Here is a 25,539-nt window from a genome sequence, read left to right as displayed (position 1 = left end):
AGCCCTTTCATGTTGCAGTGGGATGCAGTGATGTGTGCGTGGAAGGCGCTGCATCCCATATTGCAAGGACAGAGCTCTTCTGTGGGATCTGGTGGGGTATGAGAGAGGATTTTTGCTTCTTCCAGCACAGCTTTCCACAACTTGCTCCTTCTGGTAGACTCGCTGATTAGCAACAGTACCAGAGAGTGACGATGGTCTGTGTCAGAGAACCACTGATATCGTCTTGTGACCAATACTGAGTACCCCTGGGTGCAGGTGTAGTTAATGTAACATGCCTCTGTGACACAGCACTGTCATGTGTAGACTTTCACTTGTCAATTGGCAAAACCGCATTAACCGTGTAAGGAACATAACGTGCAGATGGTTTACCATGGATCACGTATGCCTTTGATTGCACATAAAGACACACGTTTTATAACAAGCTATCGGACTGTTAAACCCGGTACAAAGAATACAGAGTGCGTTTTGCTTCTAAATTCGATTTCCAATTTGTAAAACCTGAAATTACAAGCGCTGGCACCGGTTGGCGGTGTTCCCTGCCTGAGGATTAGCTTTCAAAGAACAGTTGCTATTTATTTCTTTTTAAGAGACATCAAAACATGTTTTTGTTTTATTCTAAAAGCAAGCAGGGAAATGCCAGAACAAGATGCTATGTAGCCAGGGAAGGAGATGAGTGTACACGGAGTAGGAGGGGGTGCGTGTAGTGTCAGGCTGGGAGTGGGTGTTCCCCGTGTCGCTGGTAGCGAGGGCTTTGTGTGTGTGTGTATCTGAATCATGACTTTGTACAGGTGGCAGCTGCGGAGCATGTCACTGGAAGGCAGTGACTCACTGCGGGAGGCCCGATGTTACTGAATAGGCACCCAGCTGCTACAGAGCTGTTTGCTTCCCACGCAGCGCTCCTGGGCTAACTAGCGTCTTCTAACGGAGGGACGCGCTACAAGGTCTATGGCCGCATGGACCACTTTTTATAGAACACGTGTAAAATTTCACATGTTGCCGACCTTCATATTTAAAAAACTCTGCAATTCTCTGTGAGTTTATACATTATACATGTCGTAGTGCAGCACGTTACGTTTACTGGCTAGTACCATGTGAAATCTATGGATGTCCTGGAAAAAATGGCTCATGTGGTCACCTCCTTACAGAGTGGAGACATGCCTGGCTGCAGGACGTCAACTGCTCCAAACAGTTGGCATTGAACACTGCGATACTGCTTGAGAGATGACTAAAGAAAACCAGAAAAAAAATGTTTTCTCCTCAGTAATTTAGAGGAATAAATACAATTAACACATACGTTGCCTTATGTTTAATAAAAAAAATTCACAGAGGTACTTTTAAATGTATATAAAAAAAATCAACATTCTAGAAATCCTTGGTATGTTTCTTTTCATGATTTTATTGTTATATTGTACTTCCTACTGGATGTTAGTTACATTAGAAAAGATATGTCATATGCCTCCTTCAAATCCGGAGTGTGTCGTTCTGTCTGGCGAGGGTTGCCACCGTTGGCGAGACGCTACAAATAGTGATACGCTATTACAGGGTTTATGTCCAAAGAGTCCCAGACCAGGTATGGCCATAAAGTACTCGGAGGTACTTGAGATTGGAACAGGCAATGATCGTTCATTTTTAACTAGAGGTAGAATGAAGTTTTTTATGAAAAAACGCTTCTTAAATGAGTTGGTGTATATTTTGAAGATTCCCTGACCAGCCTTTATAGTATAAAGAATGCTGAATAAAGAGTTATTTTGCCAGATGTCGGTACAGACCATGCCATTGATGTTGATTTCTCTTGGTGGTGTTTGACATCTTTTTTTCTGCACGCAACTGCCAAATCTTCTAATATTTATTAGAAAGCGGAGTGTAAGATGGGCCTGTGGAGCTTTGTGTAAGTAGCAAGCACTGAATTATTTAACAGAGAAGAACTCTCAGCAGCGGCTTCCAGAAAACATCTCTTTCTACAGCTTGCTGCTTTTCTTTAATTCTTTCCGTTATTGTTTTTTTTTGTTTTTTGTTTTTTTTTACACTGGATTTTTTTTATTGATGCCTTTCCGTCATTTCAAAGCTTCAGTTCCATGTATGCGTGATTCATAACTGTTATTTCCCGTCCGCTTGTTTTGTTTCGGTTTCCTTGTGTATATATTGCAGCTTGTTTGTGATTCCCATCTGTCCATATGAATTCTTCCACCAAATTAAATAGTATTAATGTATAGATCAGTGTTAAAGATTCCCCCCCCATTTAAGTAGAATGTATGTTAAAATACATTTTGCATTCACGCCTATGCATTTTATAAAGTGCTTGTTACTTATTGTAGTTAGAAAATGATCCTCCTTTGTCATTCTCTTTGTCCTCTGCCAGCTTCTGCTAAAGAAGGAAGCATTCTTAATCTGCAGCACATGCATGTGTAGTTTTTCCATGTGTAACATGTCCCCTACCAGATGAAACTTGAAGGCTTTTACGCACGTATGGGATTTCAGGGAGAATGCAGGAACTTAACCCTGTAAAGCAATCAGTGACGGCCTATAATTGGTGAACTGGTACCTTTTTGTTCTTCCTCTATCACATTCTTACATCCCAGTGTCTCCACAATCTGATTTCATCATTGTGAATCAGAAATGTGAATCAGTCGATGTCTATGTTTGCACTTCGTAAGTACTTTATGTAAGGCTATGGAAGTGGGTCGCTGGAGCAGGAATATTTCTAATCCCATTATTTGTATGTGACAGTGTTGGAATATATTATGTGCTCAAACGATACACACTTGCATGGCAAGCTGCGGTGGCGGTTTTGTTCTTGTATATTACATGAAGTGTTTATTAACCCTTGGTGCCAATGCACCGAGTGCAGCATTTCATATTGAGATCAAACTTCCAGGTAGCTTCTTTGGCATGGGATCCATGGCTTCTTTAGGGTTGGCGAATTTATACTCATAGTGGACAGACTATTTTTTTTTTATCCATCCTCTTTAGCGGCAGAAGCTGTTTAGCTTATGGTTGCCTTCTCGGTTATTATCGTTTCCACACACACAAAGTACTGCCCTGAAATATGCGCAGACTCTATAGGAACTTGATATGCTTAGATCAAACTTTCATCAAAGATGTTAGCCTGCAACACTTAACCATCTGTTCCAGGATAATGTGTACTCACCAGTGTTTATTAACATTACATTTATATGGTGTCCTTTGATCCCTGTTAGTCTTGTTTATTTTTGAAGCATATATTTTCTGTTCCATCAAAACCTAGGTTCTGCCTCATCAAAATGAGTGGGGAATCGGGAAAAGCAGAAGCAAGCAAAGCATTTTGCACTTAGTAAAAGCTGCCATTGATATGGTTTGTTCAATGAACTTTTTGACGGCCTAGATTTTTCTCTAGTGGTTCAATGGTTTTGTCACCTCCATTGATTTAGCTGCACAATTCTGTGACTCTATGGTCTATTACTCGTGCGCATGTGATGTTGCAACTGCATGCGCAGATATTGGGGCTGCTCAATAGGCGTATGTGTTATCAACCTGGTGGCTTGGCCAAGTGGTTCTGCAAACTGTTTCACGCAGAAACTACAGAGCATGGAAACACTCGCACAAAACAGGTTTCCATTAGAGGGATAGGAACGTCCAAAAATAATGGCTGACTTTTCATTTAAAGCCACACACTCCTTCTTCTACTCCTGGGGTTGAATAAGCACATAGTGATATACAGGTGTATATCCCCTCTCCATTTTACTCTACCTCTCATTGTTTATATAGAGATGTTTTCAGGATTAATATATTGCTATTTCTCATGCTGCATCTGTATATAAATGTGTCAGTTACTATGTAAAAGACCTATTTGAAACCATTCATGCGTTCCTCTGGATTTTTCCCTGTCATTTTCAATGCCTTTTATCACCAAAGACATGATCGATGTGTCAAATCCTGATATAATATAGGTGTCCAAATTAGGGCTGCTGTGTTCACGCAGTCATATGAATAATTCATGTGCTCTAACCAGTGCAGGAGAGTTTGTGGCTGCTATAGATGCATTCATGTATAATGTATACTGTAGAGAGACCGATATATATAATTATGTGTGAATGTATACATTTATATGATGAAACTACTGTGAAGGCTCTGAAATGTTGGCTTATTGATTTGTTGCCTACTGTATAGTTTAAATTCCTTGAAAACTGTACCCCCTCCCACAAATGAAGCCCCCTGCATGCCTAGACCACTTCTATATTCTTTTTGAATCCATGTGGTAGAAGTCTCTTAACACAGGATACTTGTAAATGAAATAAATAACAGGAGATACAATATAATGAAATATACTTTTTAAATCTGCAGATAACTTATGTATAAGCAATGCCATTTGGAATGAGTTTTCTTTTGAGTTTTTATAGTACTTACAGAATACAAAACTAAAACAAACAGTACTATGAAAATAATAAAGAATTTGAGATTTTCATTCCTTACTTGTTAACATACAGTTGTCCATGTGAAAATGGTCTGTTTTGTTCAGTTACACGGTCAAAACTCTGTCCTTGTGACATCATTTCACAGTTTCTCCTGTAAACCGAACAATGCATTGTGTGTATAATCAGATCTCGCTGTATTGTGACCTCATATTTATCAGATGTCCTTTGGTTTTGTGATCTGTCTTTCTCTTACTATCTGTCTATCCTTATGTACGTCTGTCTGTCTTATTCTTAAATTCCATGTCTGTGTTCTCTTTGGTTCCCTTGCCCCCTTTCTCTCTTAGGGATTCTTATACTTTGTACAGGAGGACAGCTGCCAGTGGTCCTCCACCATTTCTTACCTGTGTTTTGTTCCTGTAGAAACCAAGGCAGATCTGGAGGAATTGATGTCAGATATCAAGAAGACGGCCAACAAGGTCCGCTCCAAACTGAAGAGTGAGTGCCCCATCTTGACTCTAGTATTTGCTTGTATTGTGAACAAAGAATGTTTCAAATGACGACATTCTAATGAAGTGTTCTGTGAGGGATGACACCGGTGCCTATGGTCATGTAACTACCAAATACCTCGCTCTAGAAGGGTGAGTCCCTGCTTCAGCCCAATCCTAACAAGTGGAAACAAAACTTCTTTTTGCCAGTGTATATGCTTGAAAAGTAATGGTGTAAGTGTTCCTCAAAATGGATAAATCTCATTAACTTAAACTCCTATCTTCTCTCTATATAGAAGCGGCAGAATATGCGCATCTAATATACATACATTAACCTTATTCTAAATCCCTTACCCGTGTATATCAATAGATATCAATCGGTAACAAAGTTACATAAGACTTCTTGGTAAAAAGCCGTGCCAATATCCACACCCCACCAAAAAAAAAAATATTTCGAAAATCACCGGTGAATGTGTTTTCCTCGACTTGTTTGAATACAGTGGAAGGTTTGACTATAGAGTGTTCTCTCTGATCTGAACATGATTTGGATATATGTTAACAGAACACAATGTATTAGGCTGCATGTTGTACCCTATGTTATTATATGAACTTTTGCATATTTCATGATCCCAATATTAAGTTGAAGTTATAGCTGTATAATCCATCATGTACCATCACACCTTCCCCTCATACAAACCAGTGTATTAAAGTGATGCTTTGATGCGCTCCTGACACATCTGTATTCCCCTTGCAACATTAAGCTTTCACACCTCTTGGTATAATTAAGCAAATCCCAAGCACACAGCTCTGTACAAATAACAGCTTTATGTAGATTTATTCAGAGGGCAAACCGGGTAAGTATATATTAAAAAAAAAAAAAAAAAGTCATGAGTTTGGGGAATACAATCACTAAAGTACAAAGAAGTAACAATCAACCGAGAACAGCTTAACAATACCTAAGAAAATGCCAAAGGAATACATTACATTTGAACTCCAATGAATTGCATTCCTCTTTGCCAAGTAATGGGTTAGCAATAGGAAAAAGATGCCTACACAAAGCGGGTCATACATAAGAATGTTTAGCACATTGTTTGAGCCTTGTGTGATAGTCCCATGGGTTGTGTTTTGATTACGCATTAATTTAATAATGTCCTGCAGGCCCCGCTAAAGTAGGACATGGCTGAGAATTGTGTGAGAATTTGCTATACGGACCCTGTGAGATAGTTTGATGACCTGATGTATACTACCTCACCAATTTTATTTTTTATTCTGCCCAGATATTGAACAAAGTATTGAGCAGGAGGAGGCAATCAATCGCTCGTCTGCCGACCTACGTATACGCAAGACTCAGGTGGGTCATACCAAAAAATGTTTCTGTAGGAAGAAATGTGTTTTGTTGTCCAAAGGCAAAGAATGTTGTGAACGAGAAACACTGGAAAAAATGTATGTTAAAGAAACTGATTAATAAACAAACATACAGTAAAGGTGTGAATTTTGGTTCATACAAAACTATGGAACGAAAACATTAAATTCTGATGTAACCACCCATCATCTGAGCTTACCTTGCATTGTTTTTGTGAGTTTACCCCGTTAAAGGAGCCACATATTTACTCCAGGCCATAGGGAAATACATTAGGAGCATGTGAGCAGAGGTCAGTGAAACCAACACGGTCAAATCAACCGATCCCTGAAAAAAGTACATAACTGCTCCTTGAAACAAATTATACAGTTTGGTTAAAAAAATGGTTTTACCATTTTCCCCCCATTTCTTGCACTTATCCATTTTTCTGTATTTGTACATTGACAAGCTGGCCTTAATTTAACAAGGCGTCGCTTTTCCCTGCATGCGGTCAGGTCAGTGTGCACCATGTCTTTGTGCGGAGCTGATTCATCTAACAGTGAGCTATTTTAGATACTTCGTGTAATCAGCGCTATAGAATCACAACTTTAGCAGCATGCAAGACGTCAGGGATATAATCTTAAATTGCCGGTGTTATTTTACGTTTATTGTCAGTCAACTTGCAGCTAGATCAACAAGCATCCCCCGTTGTTAAAACAATGTGACGAAGGAGTAAAAAAAAAAAAGGAAGAAAAGGAAAAAATATATAGTTTAATCAAAGTTGTGGAAATGTGTAGAGACCTTTTTAACACTGGGGGTTATTGAATAAAGGGAAAGAGGGATCAATAATGAAAACAGGTAGGTACATATGTAAATGAGCTTTGACAAACACTTGGTTTTATCTCATTTTGTACACCACACTGAAGATAATGAAGTCTTTTCTTCCGTAGACTGTCTGGCTCCATCTTCAGGAGCTAGAATGCATTCAAATCGCTGATATCCAGCTTATAGCTGCATTATATTATGAAAACACAATATTTTAAAAACGTATTATTTTTTTTTTATCATTAGTAATAAAATAAATGGTGACAGTGTTTTCAAGTGTTGCAACATACTGGGTATTCTGGAGCATATGGTTACCCTATGGTAAGAGACAGCGCACCATATGTCCTAATTAGTTACCTTGGAATGATTTACTAGCCAGGAGCCGAACCATTCCATTTAAAAGGTCGGTAATCCTTAGTATACACACAAATATACACCGCGGCACCATGAGAAAAGTCCATATGGTTATGTGAAAATGATTGCATTCACTGCCTTCAATTGCAAGATACCCTGTATTTTTGTGAAAGCAGGTAATGAAACTGAAAAAAAACCAGATACAATTAAAAAAAAAAAACCTATTCCTGGTGCTTTTAGCCAGTCAGCTCGTTTTGAAAAACTGACTGGAAAATCTACGATCAGTGACTAGACAATGTGTACCCCTCCGTAAATAAAAACATCCATTAAAAAAAGTCCCAAAAATGTTGTTTATTAGGTATGATCTTTTTTTGTATCTCGCGTAGTTTAGGAACACTGGTCTGGTTTATATTCTACCGTGTTATTATGGTTACTGATATTTGACGGTTTTCCTTCTTTTACTCACTTACTGCATCCCAGCATTCAACTCTGTCTCGGAAGTTTGTGGACGTGATGTCTGAATACAACGCCACGCAATCCGATTACCGCGAGCGATGCAAAGGCCGCATCCAAAGACAACTAGAAATCAGTAAGTCTTGGACGAGCGATATGGTGGGATCAGTGTGTCCATATTTTACAAGCTAAACTGAAGTAATTTATGAGGAAACAAAAATTTGGTTTCAGTGCTCACAATTTATAACTTCACCTTTATGAACAGTGTTTCCATTAATGCATTATTAAGGACATTTCAGCCATCATATGCATTTTAATGCATATCATAGGTGTGTGGTTTGTTTTGAAAATGCCTGGTGGGGGTATTTTGCAGGATCCCCAAATGCTTTTAGCCCTTGGATAATGCAAAGTACATGTAGCCTATTCTTCAGTCTTCGGTGAATGGATCTGTAGGAACGGGGAATATCTGTTTCTATGAAAACAACATAATCTCTGGCAGATCTTATACCCAGTGACAGTGTGCTAAGCGTGACAGGGAGCTGACGAAAATGAGACGGCGGATTCTCTGACAAGGGTAGAAATGTCCTTGAGCTGTGCCACGGGGTGTCTTGGGGTTTACAGAGAAAATGATTGCGTGATATTGGAGCTAGATAGTAGTGCAGTAATACACTTTTGAAATGGACCACTAATAAGCAACATTCCTCCCGCGGCTACAGGTGGTAAGGCACAGATTAGAATGACTGCTGTATGTCTAATACAGAAATAACAAAGCTGGCCAAAGAGTAAATAAAGAACAGGCATCCACTATATTCAGCAAACAAAGATTTCAGCCCAAGATATTTATTACAAAAACTTATTTCTTGGTATTTTCCAAACTTGTTCTGGCTGAAAGGTAGACCTCTAGCTGTTGCTGCACTTAGACCACCCATGGTCGTCAACCAGTCTGTCAGCTCACTGAGGATTATGGGAGATTGGTTCAGGAGTAGCTTCAGGCTTTTTAGCCAGTTATGTTCTGATCTTTTTTTTTTTTTTCGAAGACCACTCAGCCCAACTCACCAGGGCTCGCTCTAAAGCGTTACCCTCCGTACAGTTAATGCAGAATATCATCCTTGATCTCTTCATTAACCAGCCAGCTTCTTAAACTTGGGTTTTCATTGATTTTGCTGAATTTAGAACACTAATCTGTGCAGGGCTCCTCTAGACTAGGTTAAAGCTCAGAGTGTTGAAATCATTCCCATCTACTTGGCCTTAATAGGTTGTAACTAAGGGAGTAGTAGTATTTTTTTAACTGCTCTACTGACCAGTTATTTCAGGAATTTGAGGATGACCAATTATTCTGATCACCAGGGCCAGACTGGTAATGAAAAGCAGCCCTGGAAATATTTGGACACCAGCCCCATGTATTTTATTGTGTGGTCAAGCTCATGTGGCCTTATGCCACACTAGGGGCATAACTAGAAACCACAAGGCCCCGGTGTGAAAATTGCCTTGGAGCACTCCATCTTCAAAAGCAACACGTGCCATCTCTTCCCCCAAACAACTTGTCCATGCCATCTGTTGCCCAAACAGCATGTCTGTGTCATCTTTGCCCCCAAGAAGCTTGTCAGTGCCCTGAAGCAGCTTGCCTGCACCACCTCTGCCCCCCTAAACAGCTTGCCTGCACCACCTCTGCCCCATTAAATAGCTTGCCTGTGCCACCTGTGTCCCCCTAAACAGCTTGCCTGCACCACCTCTGCCCCATTAAACAGCTTTCCTGCGCCACCTGTGTCCCCCTAAACAGCTTGCCTGTGCCACCTGTGTCCCCCTAAACAGCTTGCCTGTGCCACCTGTGCCCCCAAACATTTATACATTGATTCACTCACTCGATTACTCACTCATTCAGTTTAAGTGAGTGTGTTGAGATGTATAAAATCAAACACTTACCTCGGTAGACAAACATTGGCAGCAGAATGGGTCAAAATGAAGAGCTCAGTGACTTTTAAATGTGGCATACTGTAAAGTTTAGTGGAGGAGGGATAATGGTCTGGGATTGTTTTTCAGGTTTTGTGCTAGGCTCCTTAGTTCCAATATAAATTCTACAGTGTACAGAGACATTTTAGACATTTTTATGCTTCCAACTTTGTAATACCAGCTTGGGAAAGGTCTGTGTCCCTGTGCAAAAAGCAAGGCCCATAAAGACATGGTTTGATGTGGACAAACTTGAACGCCTGCACAATGCCCAGGTCGTAACCTCATTGAACACCTGTGCAGTAAATTGGAATACCAGGCCTTCTCAAACAACATCGTTGCCTGGCCTGAGAAGTCCTCATTTGCCTGAATGGGCTCAAATTTCCACTCACATACTCCAAACTCTTGTGGAAAGCCTTCCAGGAAAAGTGGAGGCTGTTATAGCTACAAAACTCGGATCAACTCCATTTTAATATCCGTGGTTTTGGAATGGAATATCCAGGTACCGTGTACTGTCATACTGTGTATTGTTAATAAATACTAGGCGTGACCTGCATTGTTAATAGTATTCCTCAGAAAAGCCAAGCTATTTAAAGTAAGTGTACCAACTTTGCAATTTACTGTATTTGTAAGTGGATTCTGCCGTCATAAAATTGGTATGTTGCTTAGAACATTAAATCAGTAACTGTACCAGTTATACAACTTTGTTCTTTCTTGTGTTGATACCTTCCACACTGCAAAGAAGACTATCTAAAGGAGATGTTTTCCCCCATTTTCAGTCAAAAGAGTAAAAGAGAGGCCTCAGTGTTTTATTTACACTGTGACAAGCTGTGTGTAAGAAAGTTGACCATACAGACCACTGTTCTGATTTTCACAGCTGGAAGAACCACGACAAGTGAAGAGCTAGAGGATATGTTGGAGAGTGGAAACCCTGCCATTTTCTCTTCCGGGGTAAGTGGGCAATGTTACAAGAACCTCCCTTTTTTTCTGGCTAATCTGAAGCCAAGGATGTGGTTCAACCCCTTAAATTTCACTTTTAGCTCTATTTATCAAGCTCACACAAATTATGGCCACGCTCCAGCACCAGTATAGTGCTCCTCATGTTGCCACAACACCTTTGGACTCACCTGTTCTTCACAGACTAGCTTTCAAATGAGTGAATGATGTGGAATTAGCATGATATTGAATCCTTTTTTCTGTACTCTTTTCTGGGGTTTAAATATCTTCTTTGTGTAAACATGTGTTGGACAGATCTGGATAGTGAACATGGAGCATGTTCTTTGCCAGATGTGTTATGCCTTGTTTTATTACATGGGTAAGTGGTTAGACTTCCCTCCTGGGCTGTTGCCAGCCCTGGAAACCTTCTGCAAACTTTAGACCAAGGAGACCTCTTTGAAGTGCACAGCATGTAGCAAAGATATTTTTTTTTCCATACAGATAATCATGGACTCCAACATCACTAAACAGGCTCTAAATGAAATTGAGACTCGGCATAGTGAGATCATCAAACTAGAGAACAGCATCCGAGAGCTTCATGACATGTTCATGGACATGGCAATGTTGGTGGAGAGTCAGGTGCGTGTGTCCTCTTTTTTTTAGTAGGTCTGGGAGAAACCCTATAATTTTATATCATATTAGCATAATTTACAATGCATGATGATAAATGCCCCCTGTTAACCCATGACATAGTATGAAGCAGACCAGCTGGTGAAATGATGGTGTTTTTTTTACTGCATTTACATGTAAAATGGAGGAGGTGCTTTGATTGATACTGTCCTGTTTTGGGACAATGGGTTTCTGACCCTCCCTCCTGTGTTTACTTCCCATGCTGCGTGGGGGATGAGACCTCAGCTGGTAGGTACTTGCTCTTGTGTTGCCTACGTTACTGTGGTGTTTTCGTGCGCTGTGATTTCAGCATGCTCCTAGCCGCCTTCTATCTCTATTCTTTCAATTTCTCACCCAAAACTGGCATGTAAGGCGGTCGCAGAAAGGGAGTCTTTAATTAAAAATTGATACCTTTTATTAGGCCGCCGATGAAAAACATGTAAAGTTATATAAGCTTTCGGGATCTCAGAGGTCTATTCTTATATAGAGAACCTAATTATGAGTTAATTTGGGAAATGCCACATTTTAGTCTTATTACACCTAATAGTCATAACCATCCCTACATGTGAAAAGCACACTATCATACCTAACATTCTGCAGTCAAAAACTTTAGTCAGTCAGTTTTAAATATTTTGAGTGGGCTCAGGTGGTGGCTACTAAGACTGTTTCATGATGTGATTTTCACATTGAGGGATGACCATTTTAGACATTTTCCCCCTGAGCCTTGACGACACAATTTTGGCAACTTAAGTTGGCATCTAATAGAAAATTGTGATTTTGTGCTTTCTTATGGATTTGTGGAGAGGGCCCACAGAGTAGCTGAGTGTTACTTTTGGTCATGCTATTAAGCCTGCATGCTTTGTGTTTGACTTATGTACTGTTGTCTCTGATTTCCATGCCCATCTGCTTACGCATTCTGTTTCTGCATGCAGGTTATAACTAATCGGAGCAGCAGGTGGGGGATGAATGTCTCCCCTCAGAATAACAGGTAACAAGCGTGATGTGGAGAATCAATAACCAACATATTAAGATTCTTTTTTTCGTTGTCCCTCTTCTGTTGTCCCTCGCTTCCTCTGTCACTTCCTTGCGTCTCTGTTATGTCTGTCTTTCTTCTCGTTCTGGTTATTGTCCATCTTATACTTCTTCTTGTTGTCGTGCATTATCTTTTCTTTTTCCTTTACTGTTTTTTCTATTGCTTTCATTCTAACCACACAACTTTCTGAAAACTACATCTCTCTGATCTTTTTCTTACCCTATGCCTTCCTTGTCTTTCTCTAATATCTCTCTACACTATTTCTCGTACTTAATTTCCTATTCATAATCTTCAATTACCCTGTATCCACCTACTACTCATCTACACACCTACTACTCATCACTTTGGGTCGTATTTCTGCTGCTCTCTTTCGATGTCAACCTCTCCTGCTCCTTCTTTTCGGCCTTTTCTTTGTCTCCCGTTCCTTGTCTCCCTGTTTGTGCACCTCATCAGGGAGAGATGATAGACCGCATAGAGTACAATGTGGAACATGCCGTGGATTATGTGGAAAGAGCCGTCTCGGACACCAAAAAGGCTGTCAAGTACCAAAGCAAAGCCAGGAGGGTGAGTATTTACCATGTCGCTCTGGTGTTTTTCATTTGTATCTCTAATGGACTAAAATAAAAATTATTCACTAAATCCAATCAGACTATGTTGAATATTTGGTTCTGTCAACAAAATAGGAGAAAATTCGTAGTTCTAACAATTAGCTTTTTTTATTTTCAACATTTGAAAAATATTTTAATTTTAGCTTTTTTACCAGATGGATGCCACTGTGACAATTACTACAAAAATATTGTGGTTTTATGATAGGATGCTCCAGAAGATTGAGATAGGATAATAGTGCTAAATAAATTGCATAGAGGGGGTGGGATTTGGGTGATACGAAATCACAACTTGTCTGGGACACCGTGACCCCTTGTATATGTATAGCTATGTAAGCTAACGGCTTTGGAAGCCTTACAACTCAGGGTAAATAAAAGGCTACCATGAGGTCTAGATTTCGCCTTGTTTGAAACAAAGCTTGGCGTAGCAATGCGTCCCACCACAGACCTCTAGTAACTGAAAGTTTCTGGGAGCTCCCCACTGCATTAATCGGCCATGATAAAAGTTCCCATTTTACTTAGGAGATCGCAAAAGCTTGCTAATTTCAGGAGCCACAGTTACAGTTGGGGCACATTATGCTGATGCCATGAGATCCATAATTTATTTCACATTTTTAGTTCAAATTATATTATAATTCACCATCTGCAATGACTATGGCCACAAAACCTAGCAATCTGGGTAAACTGAAATTGTTGAAGGATCTTTCCAATAATATATATTATTGTTTTGTCTACAAATAAGTAACATATAGTTTGGCATTCATGATAGAGAATGATCACTGAATAATGACTGACAATCTTTTTTTCTCCCCCTGCAGAAGAAGATCATGATCATTATCTGTTGTGTGGTGCTTGGTATTGTCATTGCATCAACGTTTGGAGGGATTTTTGCATAGGGGCCTCTGTAGATCGCATATTCTGGACATAGCAGAAATGCGGCCTAACAGTGCGAGCCGCACTACCCGTCCGTGGGGGACTGACGGCGAAAACACGCTTCCCGAATGGAGAGCCCCTCTGCATGACAACCCCGTGTGTAACCCAGCGCACATACCCAGTGAGAGATTTCACTATTCTGTGTGGGAGGGGGAGGAACAGGTGTAACGATTTCCGACCGCTAACCAGCACATGGTGGATTCATCTTGGTTCTTTCCATCAAGAGGAGCTGTCCTTTCAGCAGTGGGCCCATCCCGATACTTTGAAGAGATCAATATAAGATTGGACATTCAATACTATGTTTATATTCTGTCCCACCGCCCACTTGATGCCTTTCAGGTTTGGACCAAGATTTATCTCTGCCGCAGCCAACTAGAGACCAGTGTTGAGCCACATTGCCAAGCATAGTCAACACTTTCTTTTACTTACGCACCGCACATTCCTCCTCCTCTGAAAATAAAAATACTTTGGGACAGAGCGCTGGGAAAAGACTATGTTGGCCTCCCCTTTGCATGATAGGGGCTCAGTGTTTGGTTAAACTTTTCAAGGTTGGAACCTGTTTTGTGTGACCCTTGCCCTTTACCGACACCTCTCCTGGAGAGGGGCATAAAGTTTTTTTTGTTTTTTTTTGTTTTGTTTTTTTACATTAAGTGCATACATCCTCATTTTTTTGGTAATTCTGTGTGCAAGGTGTTCACCTGTGTGTCTCTCTACTCCACATATGCAGACTTGTGAGGCAAGTCCACAGTTACAGAAGCTGCGAAGATGTCACAGTAGGGCAGTGCAACGCCATCAGCTGAGTTTGTGATGGTAAACCAAGCCCTGATGTGCCTTACGGCTTGAACCAGTCGGGAGTTAACTCTTTCAGGGCTGCAAAGGCATTTCATTTCTTCCCAGCCTTGAAAGGATTAATCACCAGCATGCTTTGTGAGGAGAGTTTTATATTTGGTGTTATATCTTACTGATGTATTTTTGTCTGCACCCCTTGTGTGACATTTAATAAAAGATGTGAGTTTAAGATACTAGCGATCGGAGCCATGTTGTTTTTTTCCTGATGATTTTCTGTAAAGGATCACCGGGTTAATCTGTTTTTGCTATAAAACAGAGATATTTTAGCCCTTGGGAACACATAAGAACATATGCACGCTTGAAAGAAAAGCACACTTAAAAGGCTTACACTTCCAAGAAGGATTTACCCCCCCCCCTCAGAAAGTTTGTAATTGTGCCCTTTGGCATTTGTGAAGCAAACACAACGCTTTCTTGTCGTTAAAGAGAGATTTGTGGTTTGCACTCCCCCGCTTTACTGTTCATTATAAGGACCTAAGCTGACAGGTTTCTCCAGCGCTAAGCTGTTCCTCCACATCGCCTGATTTAATGGATGAGGAGACCAAGGAAATCCCGCTAATGTAACGACACACACTGACACTCACTGGGGTTAGCCCTTCATAACGGAGAGTTGTGCAAATGGACCAAAAACTATTCAAATTTTTTGTTTGGAACGAAATTCAGAGGGATTTTTCAATTAAGAAATATATTGGTTGTCATTCGCCCTCTAATGCTGTCTCTCTACTTTCACGTTCTACTCTCATTTTCTCCCTGTTGTCCAGGCTTCCTGGAGCACTTCCACAAACACCCTCTTCCACAGTTGGGGGAGAGGCCATGTCAGTGAGGCACGCTGTGGTGTATTTTACAAATAAAAAAAAAGTTAACGGTGCTGCTACAAGGTAGCAGGTCTCAGAAAATACAACAGGAAACAAGTATCAATATACAAAAATATTTATTGTAGTCTTGTGGGTTTGGGGGGGGGTTGATGATGAACAAGAAACTAATTGGAATAGGTAAATTAGTTGCATAGTCTCCCCACCTGATCACTGAAGCTCTATATGACAACAAATAGTGATTTATAGGAGTTAATAAGGTGGCTACTGGCGAGCACAGTTTAGCACTGAAATAGTTAAGTCTTCCCATTATATAAAACGCATTCTGCAGTATAGATGGCCCTGCAGCAAATTTTACAACAGGTGCTGGATGGAGCTCCGCATCATCCCTGTGCCATTATTAGTCCCCTATGAACCCATTCCTTTCTTATGGAGAACACTGACAGACTGTATCTGAACCACCCATTGAACCAGGGATTTCAGCTGACACATACACTGCTCCAAAAAATAGAGGGAACATTAAGATTACACATCCTAGATCTGAATGAATGAACTAATCGTACGACATACTTTCGTCTTTACATAGTTGAATGTGCTGACAACAAAAGCACACAAAAATTCTCAATGGAAATCAAATTCATCAACCCATGGAGGTCTGGATATGGAGTCACACTCAAAATCAAAATGGAAAACCACACTACAGACTGATCCAACTTTGATGTAATGTCCTTAAAACAAGTCACAATGAGGCTCAGTAGTGTGTGTGGCCTCCACGTGCCCGTATGACCTCCCTACAACGCCTGGGCATGCTCCTGATGAGGTTGTGGATGGTCTCCTGAGGGATGTCCTCCCAGACCTGGACTAAAGCACCCGTCAACTCCTGGACAGTCTGTGGTGCAACGTGGCGTTGGTGGATGGAGCGAAACATGATGTCCCAGATGTGCTCAATCGGATTCAGGTCTGGGGAAGGGGCGGGCCAGTCCATAGTATCAATGCCTTCCTCTTGCAGGAACTGCTGACACACTCCAGCCACATGAGGTCTAGCATTGTCTTGCGTTAGGAGGAACCCAGGGCCAACCGCACCAGCATATGGTCTCACAAGGGGTCTGAGGATCTCATCTCGGTACCTAATGGCAGTCAGGCTACCTCTGGTAAGCACATGGAGGGCTGTGCGGCCCCCCACAGAAATGCCACCCCACACCTTTACTGACCCACTGCCAACCCGGTCATGCTGGAGGATGTTGCAGGCAGCAGAACGTTCTCCACGGCGTCTCCAGATTCTGTCACGTCTGTCACATGTGCTCAGTGTGAACCTGCTTTCATCTGTGAAGAGCACCAATATGCCAATTCTGCTGTTCTCTGGCAAATGCCAAACGTCCTGCACAGTGTTGGGCTGTAAGCACAACCCCCACCTGTGAACGTCGGGCCCTCATACAACCCTCATGGAATCTGTTTCTGACCGTTTGAGTGGACACATGCACATTTGTGGCCTGCTGGAGGTCATTTTGCAGGGCTCTGGCAGTGCTCCTCCTTGCACAAAGGCGGAGGTAGCGGTCCTGCTGCTGGGTTGTTGCCCTCCTATGGCCTCCTCCACGTCTCCTGATGTACTGGCCTGTCTCCTGGTAGCGCCTCCATGCTCTGGACACTACGCTGACAGACACAGCAAGCCTTCTTGCCACAGCTCGCATTGATGTGCCATCCTGGATGAGCTGGACTACCTGAGCCACTTGTGTGGGTTGTAGACTCCGTCTCATGCTACCACTAGAGTGAAAGCACTGCCAGCATTCAAAAGTGACCAAAACATCAACCAGGAAGCATAGGAACTGAGAAGTGGTCTGTGGTCACCACCTGCAGAACCACTCCTTTATTGGGGGTGTCTTGCTAATTGCCTATAATTACCACCTGTTGTCTGTTCCATTTGCACAACAGCATGTGAAATTGATTGTCCATCGGTGTTGCTTCCTGAGTGGACAGTGTGATTTCACAGATGTGTGATTGACTTCGAGTTACAGTGTGTTGTTTAAGTGTTCCCTTTATTATTTTGAGCAGTGTACATGTCATGTATTTAAACACAAACATAGGCTTTGACAGCAGATAAGAACAATTCAGATACTCTAATCATGCTTTAAAACGACACAATAGTCAATTAAGGTATATGATGATGGAGCAACCAACTGTTCTCTACTCTATTTGTGGTCAGACAGACATTTTATAATCCAGAATTTACATATTGCTAAACTTATCCCACCCAGACATTATTTCTACAAAAAGTTCTACAGAATACAGCTCGTAATCCGCAGACAGCAGGAAAGCAAGGTTTAAGATTGCTGTTGGCATTTTCAGGCTAATGCAAATTCTACCTGAGGCTCACATTTATAGTCAATTTGCCCACTGCTATAAAAAGGGATCATGTGGATCCACACTCCAAACCGCGGCTACATCTGGGAGATGGTACAAGAGGAGGCCTGGCGACTGCGAGCTGGCGGAAGTGGAGTACTCCTGGGTATCGCTGAGCTCATGCTGCGGAGGTATTTCTCCAAAAGGACTGGCTGGATGCTTGCTGTAGGCCTGTAGCTGCATGTGTTTTGCTTGAATTATTATACAGGAGTAGAGCATCACTTTGTGGCTAAACAGCAGCATAACAAGCATATAACACCATTGGTGTCCACCCTCAGTCGACAACAGCCTTTACCTGCGGTGATGATATGAATAAGCGATGTTTGGGTTGTTTCTCAATTTCACTAGAATTAATAATAAGAATTAAATAACGTTGCTAAGGATAAAGGAGCAATCTGCGGGGATGTCCCATTGCTTTAGTGTGATGGCAGCACCACTTTTACTTAATTTATAGACAGCATGGTTATGTGTGAAGAATAATTGTGCTTTTTGCTCCACTTATCGCTGTATTCTCTAAACAAATCCATGATGTATTAGTGATATTACATCACTTCTCGTGACCGTAAAGCTTAGACACGGTTACTCCCGGAGGATATCCATCATGCTGCTCCTCGCCACGTTATTTTTTTTTGTTGATTGTGTAACAACATAAATGATTCACAACAACCAAAATACCTGAAATGGGCACCTTTATAAGTTAACAGTATTCACTATACACACTTAATAAAGACGTTTAGCACAGCAAATAAAAAGGCATGCAATGTAACTGTATTCATTTTGACATGAAATAAAGTAGAAAATGTCAAATATGATCTAGCCATAATTGGTGCATGGATATTGCCAACAGCAGCTTGTTTTAGTTATTTTACTCTTTTTGTAACCTGACTGTGCTTTGTGTAGTGCTTTGTGTAGACAAGAAAAGGTATCAATACCATACAAGCTGCCCCAACAAGGGACAGCTTGTGACATGACCATATGACTTCTTGGTTAACTTTATTCACCAATGGGCCCTCCAACAGGCTAGAGCCACACGTAGCTTTCGATTAGCCACAAAAGGCTCTATTCACTCAACTAGACCAGGGTGAAGATATTCAACACCATGAGATCTATTAATTAGTTAGAAATGAGGAACAGGGTATAAAACTACTGCACCAGCTGTATTCCGGTGGCATAATTCCTCTGATACTTGCTTACAAATACAGCCATTGTTAAGGCACATTTTCAACAAGGCCCCCAAAGCTTTTGAAACTAGCTCAAAAGAATGAGAATAAGAATGAAGAATAAAACAAGCAGTAGAATATAATTTGGAAAAATACAGCATAATGCATTAAAATAGTAATGGCAGTTTCAAAGTATACTGATAATATGTACAAATATGGTAGCTAAATCACAAATTGGTAATTTGCTAGTCTGCGGTGTTCTAGTCCACTGCTGGAGAACCCACATAAATCTTAGATTTCCGTAGGGAGAAGTAATAGCAGCTACACCTTCTTCAACGCCACTCATTGCCCTTGTTCTCACATTTTGAAACACTGGAACATCCTTTTGTGAGGGTAAACCCTGTGAAACTATGCCATTTTATGTGACTACAAAGAACATTCTTCCAGCAGTGAAAGTCATTGAAGTTCTTAAAAATGAGGTCTTCTTTTTCTTCCACTAAACTTTGTATCAGCGCGGACCTCTCTGTAGGGAGACGAGAAGAAAAAAAAAAAACAACCTATTTTTAAAATCTTTGTTTAATCTATTAAATTTAATTTATAAACAGAAATATATATATATATATATATATATATATATTTGGTTATCTAATAGTATGAATGAGCTGCAGGAACTCCACATTGGGTTAAGAAAACAAAGAACGCATCAATTCAACAAGAAAAGGAGCATTACAATAAGGAACACTAGCTACAAACATGTAAATATTTAACTTTTTATCCAAATGTAATCCATATAGGCTACATTCTTAAATGTATTATGTAATATGTGCAAGAAAACACTCACTTTCCCTGACGCCTCCTTCGTTCTTTTTTCTCAAGAATCCAGTCTTTGCTCTTCTTTGCAGATTTTCCCCGAGCCGTTCTAAATCGTGTTCTGCAACATTATAATAAATTAGTAGTTTGAGATTTTCAGAAAATGACCCCCCCCCAAGGATCATTTGCCTTCTTACCCAAAGTGTGAGAGGGAGGAAAACATGCCTGCTTCTCGTAGCAGCCACGACTGTAAACCTCTTATGCTGTGCGTCTGTCTTTGGGCTGAGAGGGGAGTCTACTCCTTACAGCGCATATGGACAGACAGAGCTACCCTATGAATTCTTCAAAATTAACGCTCTCTGGTTGGTATCCTGACTCACCTCTGGTTGGTAAATGAAACCTGACGAGATGTTTCGTGACCAGCTCCTTCTTCACCCAGACCCTACAACAAGACAAAGTTACTGTAAGCAACCACTGATCGAGACTGACGCCGTAACAATAGGTAAGCCATTAATTTAAGATCAAGGCTGAGCCCGCGTGAGTATTGGAAGATCCGAACAATTACTAATTCATAAATGATCATGATGCTGTGTGCATTCAGATCTGCTCACTATTATGGTTATGGTATATCTCCGTGTGTATATGGTCATTGAAGAATAGGTCATAACAATAACTTCATCTCAGCTCCGTTGGAGATGCTACAACACACAGAAACTCAAAACTGAGAAAGTCTTGTGTGCAGCATTGAGTACGACGGGAGGGGTGGGGGATTGAGTTGAAACAGAAGACAAAGTTTGTTGGAGGAATTCTAGGATGCTTTAAGATCCAACGTGTTTCTTGTAACTGAGTTTCATCATCCATGCCTCAGTCTATGGTTAACAAAGCTCACGTTCTGTAAAGGTTATATGCTTCTCAAGGCTTACTGTGTAGATCAATGCTCTGTGAAGGAACATGATTCCTGCAAATGACTTACCTTGGGCAACACACCAGAGACTCCAGCAAAGAGACACAGGAAAAACCTGCGGACACGATTGGAAACAACTCATGAAATGACTAAATGTACGCACTAGCGATAAGAACACAATCACCTATGTATAGTGAGCGTCTGACAATATAACAAGCAGTAATAAAACGCTAATACCTTTACTGAAATAATGGATAGTAGTAAATATGTTTAACGCAATGTACTAAAAAAATAAAAAAATCTGCACTTATTATGCAAGATGCAGTACATATGAGTTCAGATGAATGATAAAAAAACCACACGTTAAAACAGAACATTAAGCAAAGATGGAAGCCGACGTAATTCTGTGGGGTTGGAGTACCCTAAATAGTACAAGACGTTTACAGCGGAGTTTATTGGGCAGAAAAATGCTATCGCCACATTCCTGTTACTATAAAATCCGAGTCAAATCAGGGAAACCCTTAGGGGGGCCAAGCTACTAAAATATACTATTTATTTCCTAATAAATAATGAAAACCGGAATAAAATACGGCCAACATGGACATAGAATCCTAGGTAATCAAGTTCAGAGTGATATCTCAAATTAAATTCTATGATGTCACAATTTCCATACGCTATACATCAGTCCACAGTGAGCGGTCACAAAGCGATAAGCAAAAGTATCAGGTGATGAAATGTCTGCTGTTCACAAAAAAGGGGTTTCGGCAATAACTACATGTAAAAAATAAAAAAGCCAATTATACAGATCTACCTTTACCTCTGATGAGGGTTGGTGTCATTCTATAATGGTATATATTTCACCTGAAATTATAATATATATATATATATATAATATAATCTTACTTTTTAGCCTTGGCACTATTAGGATAATCCACGACCATTCCACCAGTAAAGCCTGCTCTCATTGCCTGAGATGTAATTAACTCTAGCTGTAAAGAAAGCAGACAGACAGGTTGGCAAGAATAAGGCACGTGCACATCAGAAAACACACTAATATAAGTTTTAACAAGTAACATTTGCTTCTTTGTACATGATAATAATAATAATAATAATAATAATATATACACACACACACGCTTTTTTACGCTCCGCTGATAAAGCTGGTGAGAGTACCGTCCTTTATACTAAACACTACATTCTTTGGGGGATGTTACATTTTATGTACATAATTGTTGGCATATGGGCACTTTTTAAAGATTGTACTTTACCTGTTCGCCATTCTCTGGATAAATCTGGAGAACCGCCCTTGCGCCGCGTGCCTATAAGATATTACACATAATCAGGATGACTACATAGAAATCGTTATTAAAAGGTGTCCATGGCAGAACCCAAACCCAAAGACTTAGAAGGTTATGTTTGGTGTGACTTTTAAAACAGTTTAATTGGAAGTACCTTACACAGAAACTGGAAAAAAAATTATAATGGGAATTGAGGCATAATAAAAGGTGAGATAAGCAGTTTGTGACGATTACTTTCCACGTCTATCATAAACATAAAGGAAGGAGCAATTTCCAGTTCAAAACTTCAATAATAATAGGAAATAGTGGGCAATAATTTGGATAGAATGTTCCTGTAATGTAAATCCTCCAAAAGGTAGAACTGGACAAACACCACGAAGGGACACTCACCAGAGAAGAGTAAAGAGTTGAGAAGAAGCGAAACAAACGTTGAGGTGGGCTATGTGTCTTCTTATCCGCATTACAGAGCCACTGCAGGGCAGAGATACTAGAGCAAGATAATAATAAAACGCCATGTTATGCGCCATTTAGTGAACCGACCACATGGAAAGCTTTAGTTGATGATTACGAAACACACCTGTATATTAGCAATATGCCTACAATCAGTAACCCGCCTGGCCACTTTAAATACCCCTTACCTGATGCAGCCATCAAATGTGCCAGGGCGAAATGGGATTCCCTGTCCCATGTCCCCTCTGATCAGGTCCCCTTCCACTTCACGCTCTAATGCCACATCTGGAAGAACAGTAAGAAAGGCGAGATGTAACATTCAACAGAAACAACCCTTCCATCGGGAAGAAAAGTAAAGCCAGTGCAACGAACCTAACATTGCAGAGCTAATATCTATCCCAATCCAGTGATGGCCGAGCTCCGACACATAATCTCCACTTAGACCCGAGCCGCAGCTGTAACGGGGAAAAGAGCAAACAAACAGTGTGATGATACAGAACGAGTCGTACGATGAAACGGGGTGAAAAATACTACTAAACAGCCTGATGATATTACACTCATGTCCCCGAAACGCTACATTCAGCCTTGATTTGATATGGTTGAGTTTAACTATTTTACCTGGTAAAGTAAGACCTAGCAAGCTAATTTAGAAAGGAAATCTAAAATACCAAGCGCTCAAAACAAAAACATAATAATGACAGCGGCCGTCATTATTACAAACTCCACACAGTATTAGGTTTTTATGTTGCAAATTTTAAATTGTATTTAATGGACTTCATGCAAAAAATTATATATTTTAGATTTCTTTGTTACTTGCTCATGTATTCTATTATGTCCTTTCTGTAGGGATTCTCTACAGTGTCAATCACTAATATTTTAACAAAGTCAAGCAAATTTAGAGTAGTTAAAATATAATTAATATAAGAAAGCATGCAAGTATGTGGTAAATGTGTACAGTGCTATGGCATATGATGGTGCTATGAAATAAATAATAATAAAATGAAATGAGTGGAATAAAAGAAAAAAATAAATAAAGACAATAATATGTTTGTTGTAGAATATTGGAAGGGCAGGATACAACGGTTCCAGCGAAGGAAAGAGCTTTAGAAAATAACCTACCCCACATCCAGCAGAAAGCAAGGCTGATCTTCTGGCAGACACAAGAGCTCTATAGCACGTTCAGACATTTGGGTTTGAATGTCAATCATACGGGAGCTTTGCAGGAAAAACAGAGAGCACAAAATAAGGGAGGCAATTAAAAGGAGAGCTTGATACTCTCTAACGATACGCAATCTATGCTTGATACAAAAAAAACAACAAAAAAGTCTTACTTTTGGGTATATTTTCTCGCTTCAGCTTCATTATAAAACTGAAAGGCAAAAACCAGTAAATCATACATTTATCCAACAGGTATTAGGCAAAATTCTATATATGGATTTCAAAGACAAAGATATTATATATATATATATATATATATATATATATATATATACACACACACACATATATAGTTGAGAAACAGAGATTCGCACAATGGGTTTCCATCATTAATACCGCTTTATTCAACAGATAGAATCAAGTTAGAAGCATAGCATTGCCCAAAATGTCTTGGTATGCTGAAGAGGATTTACCAAGACATTTTGGATGATACTATGCTTCCAAGTTTGTGGGAACAGTTTGAGGAAGAACCTTTTCTATTCCAGCACGACTGTGCCCCAGAGAACAACGCAAGATCCATAAAGACATGGTTGGGTGAGCTTGGCGTGGAAGAACTTGACCGGCTGCACAGAGCCCTGACCTCAACCCTCTCTAACACCTTTGGGACAAACTGGAATGGAGATTGCGAGCCAAGCCTTCTCATCCAACATCAGTGCCTGACCTCACAGATGCTCCACAGGATGGATGGGCAAAAATTGTCACGCAAACACTCCAAGACCTAGTTGAAAGCCACCAGAGTCAGGCTTCATTATACGTACTCTCAGCCCTCATTATTCTTTCTCCATCTTATAAGAGGCTGTAAACTCACAAAGAGGATGGCCTGTCTTTCTGTATAGAATGTCTTAATTTTCCGGTTATTGTTAATTTAGCTTTATTTCCCCTAAAATAAGAGTGATACAGAACCTGCGGTCGTTTTATAAATAAAGTATAATATAATAATGAAACCTTCCCAGAAATAAGCATTTAATCAAGTAAAACGTAGCCTCATAATTTTGTTGGGAACACTAAATTGGCATGTGGCACAAGCACAGATGCTGATAGGCTGTTGCCATAGAAACTAAAATAGCTTCTTAAAACATTACATTTTGCTTTGAAGCAATTAAACTCTAAGAGGGAAGAATAAAAGGCCAGATGTGCTAATTTTGAGTTGCCCGTGCTAGAAAATAGAATAAATGTTATGCCCAAATGGGGCAGCACCTTTTAAACACTAAAATGAAATCCGAGACCGAGTTTCTTGCCACTATGATTTATTATAGTATTACACGATAAAGAACACAATCAATCGGATCATTCTGCTGCTTCTTACCAATTCAGGAGGCCCTGTCTGCTCAGGGCGCCGCACACTCCCAGCCATGATTCCACCAGTACTCTAACACATGTGCAGGGCGGCGCGCACATATTACATCATCAGTGATGCAGAGTACAAACACTCGAGAAAGACCCAACACTAGCGTCACGTCTACTTCAACAAAACCGTTTATGGGATGCGTGTCATCTACATATCAATGAGTAATATTATCCGCGCTCATCTCCATATGTCTATAGTTCGGCATTCGAAGACACTTCCGAAGTGATATCTAGGATTTAGAACTCTAAGTCGCCGTGAATTGACGAAACCGCTTGACGTCACTACTGGTTTGCGTGTCTTCCCTCGTTCTCATTAGGTTTTCCGCA

At 40.4% G+C, this 25,539-nt stretch overlaps 2 protein-coding genes across 4 annotated transcripts in view; one reads left to right on the top strand and one right to left on the bottom strand.

Annotated features, from left to right (window-relative positions):
* The window catches only part of STX1A (syntaxin 1A), a 51,264-nt gene extending 36,269 nt beyond the window's left edge, over positions 1-14,995 (top strand). Inside the window, exons 4-10 of one of the 3 annotated variants that reach the window (XM_053457251.1) lie at positions 4,812-4,886; positions 6,154-6,227; positions 7,875-7,983; positions 10,672-10,745; positions 11,232-11,369; positions 12,886-12,996; positions 13,856-14,995. In XM_053457251.1, coding sequence (XP_053313226.1) covers positions 4,812-4,886; positions 6,154-6,227; positions 7,875-7,983; positions 10,672-10,745; positions 11,232-11,369; positions 12,886-12,996; positions 13,856-13,933 — 659 coding nt within the window. In that variant the 3' untranslated portion in view covers positions 13,934-14,995. Of the gene's footprint in view, positions 1-4,811; positions 4,887-6,153; positions 6,228-7,874; positions 7,984-10,671; positions 10,746-11,231; positions 11,370-12,331; positions 12,502-12,885; positions 12,997-13,855 lie in introns of those variants that run through there. The other 2 variants (XM_053457252.1, XM_053457253.1) reach the window with 2 other exon arrangements.
* A 4,172-nt stretch (positions 14,996-19,167) lies between these two features.
* On the bottom strand, positions 19,168-25,321 carry BUD23 (BUD23 rRNA methyltransferase and ribosome maturation factor). Its single transcript, XM_053457254.1, has 12 exons — positions 25,172-25,321; positions 23,979-24,016; positions 23,767-23,862; positions 23,020-23,102; positions 22,836-22,932; positions 22,588-22,684; positions 22,168-22,218; positions 21,803-21,888; positions 20,969-21,014; positions 20,376-20,437; positions 20,027-20,116; positions 19,168-19,708 (listed from the first exon to the last, which is right to left on the bottom strand). Exons 1-12 carry the CDS (start codon positions 25,217-25,219, stop codon positions 19,654-19,656), a joined length of 849 nt encoding a protein of 282 aa, XP_053313229.1. The 5' UTR covers positions 25,220-25,321; the 3' UTR covers positions 19,168-19,653.
* Positions 25,322-25,539: the final 218 nt, after the last annotated feature.

This window comes from Spea bombifrons, chromosome 2, assembly GCF_027358695.1.
Source record: "Spea bombifrons isolate aSpeBom1 chromosome 2, aSpeBom1.2.pri, whole genome shotgun sequence".
Taxonomy (NCBI): domain Eukaryota; kingdom Metazoa; phylum Chordata; class Amphibia; order Anura; family Pelobatidae; genus Spea; species Spea bombifrons.
The sequence above is the reverse complement of the archived record's forward strand: the minus strand, read 5'-3'. Positions and strand labels throughout refer to the sequence as shown.

Coding starts and splice junctions, on each gene's coding strand:
- BUD23 (XM_053457254.1), bottom strand. CDS start 25,219: ATGGCTGGGAGTGTGCGGCGCCCTGAGCAGACAGGGCCTCCTGAATTG. Junction 22,685..22,835: donor ACATTTGATGGCTGCATCAG/GTAAGGGGTATT, acceptor ATCTTGCTCTAG/TATCTCTGCCCTGCAGTGGC. Junction 21,015..21,802: donor AATAGTGCCAAGGCTAAAAA/GTAAGATTATAT, acceptor TCGTGTCCGCAG/GTTTTTCCTGTGTCTCTTTG.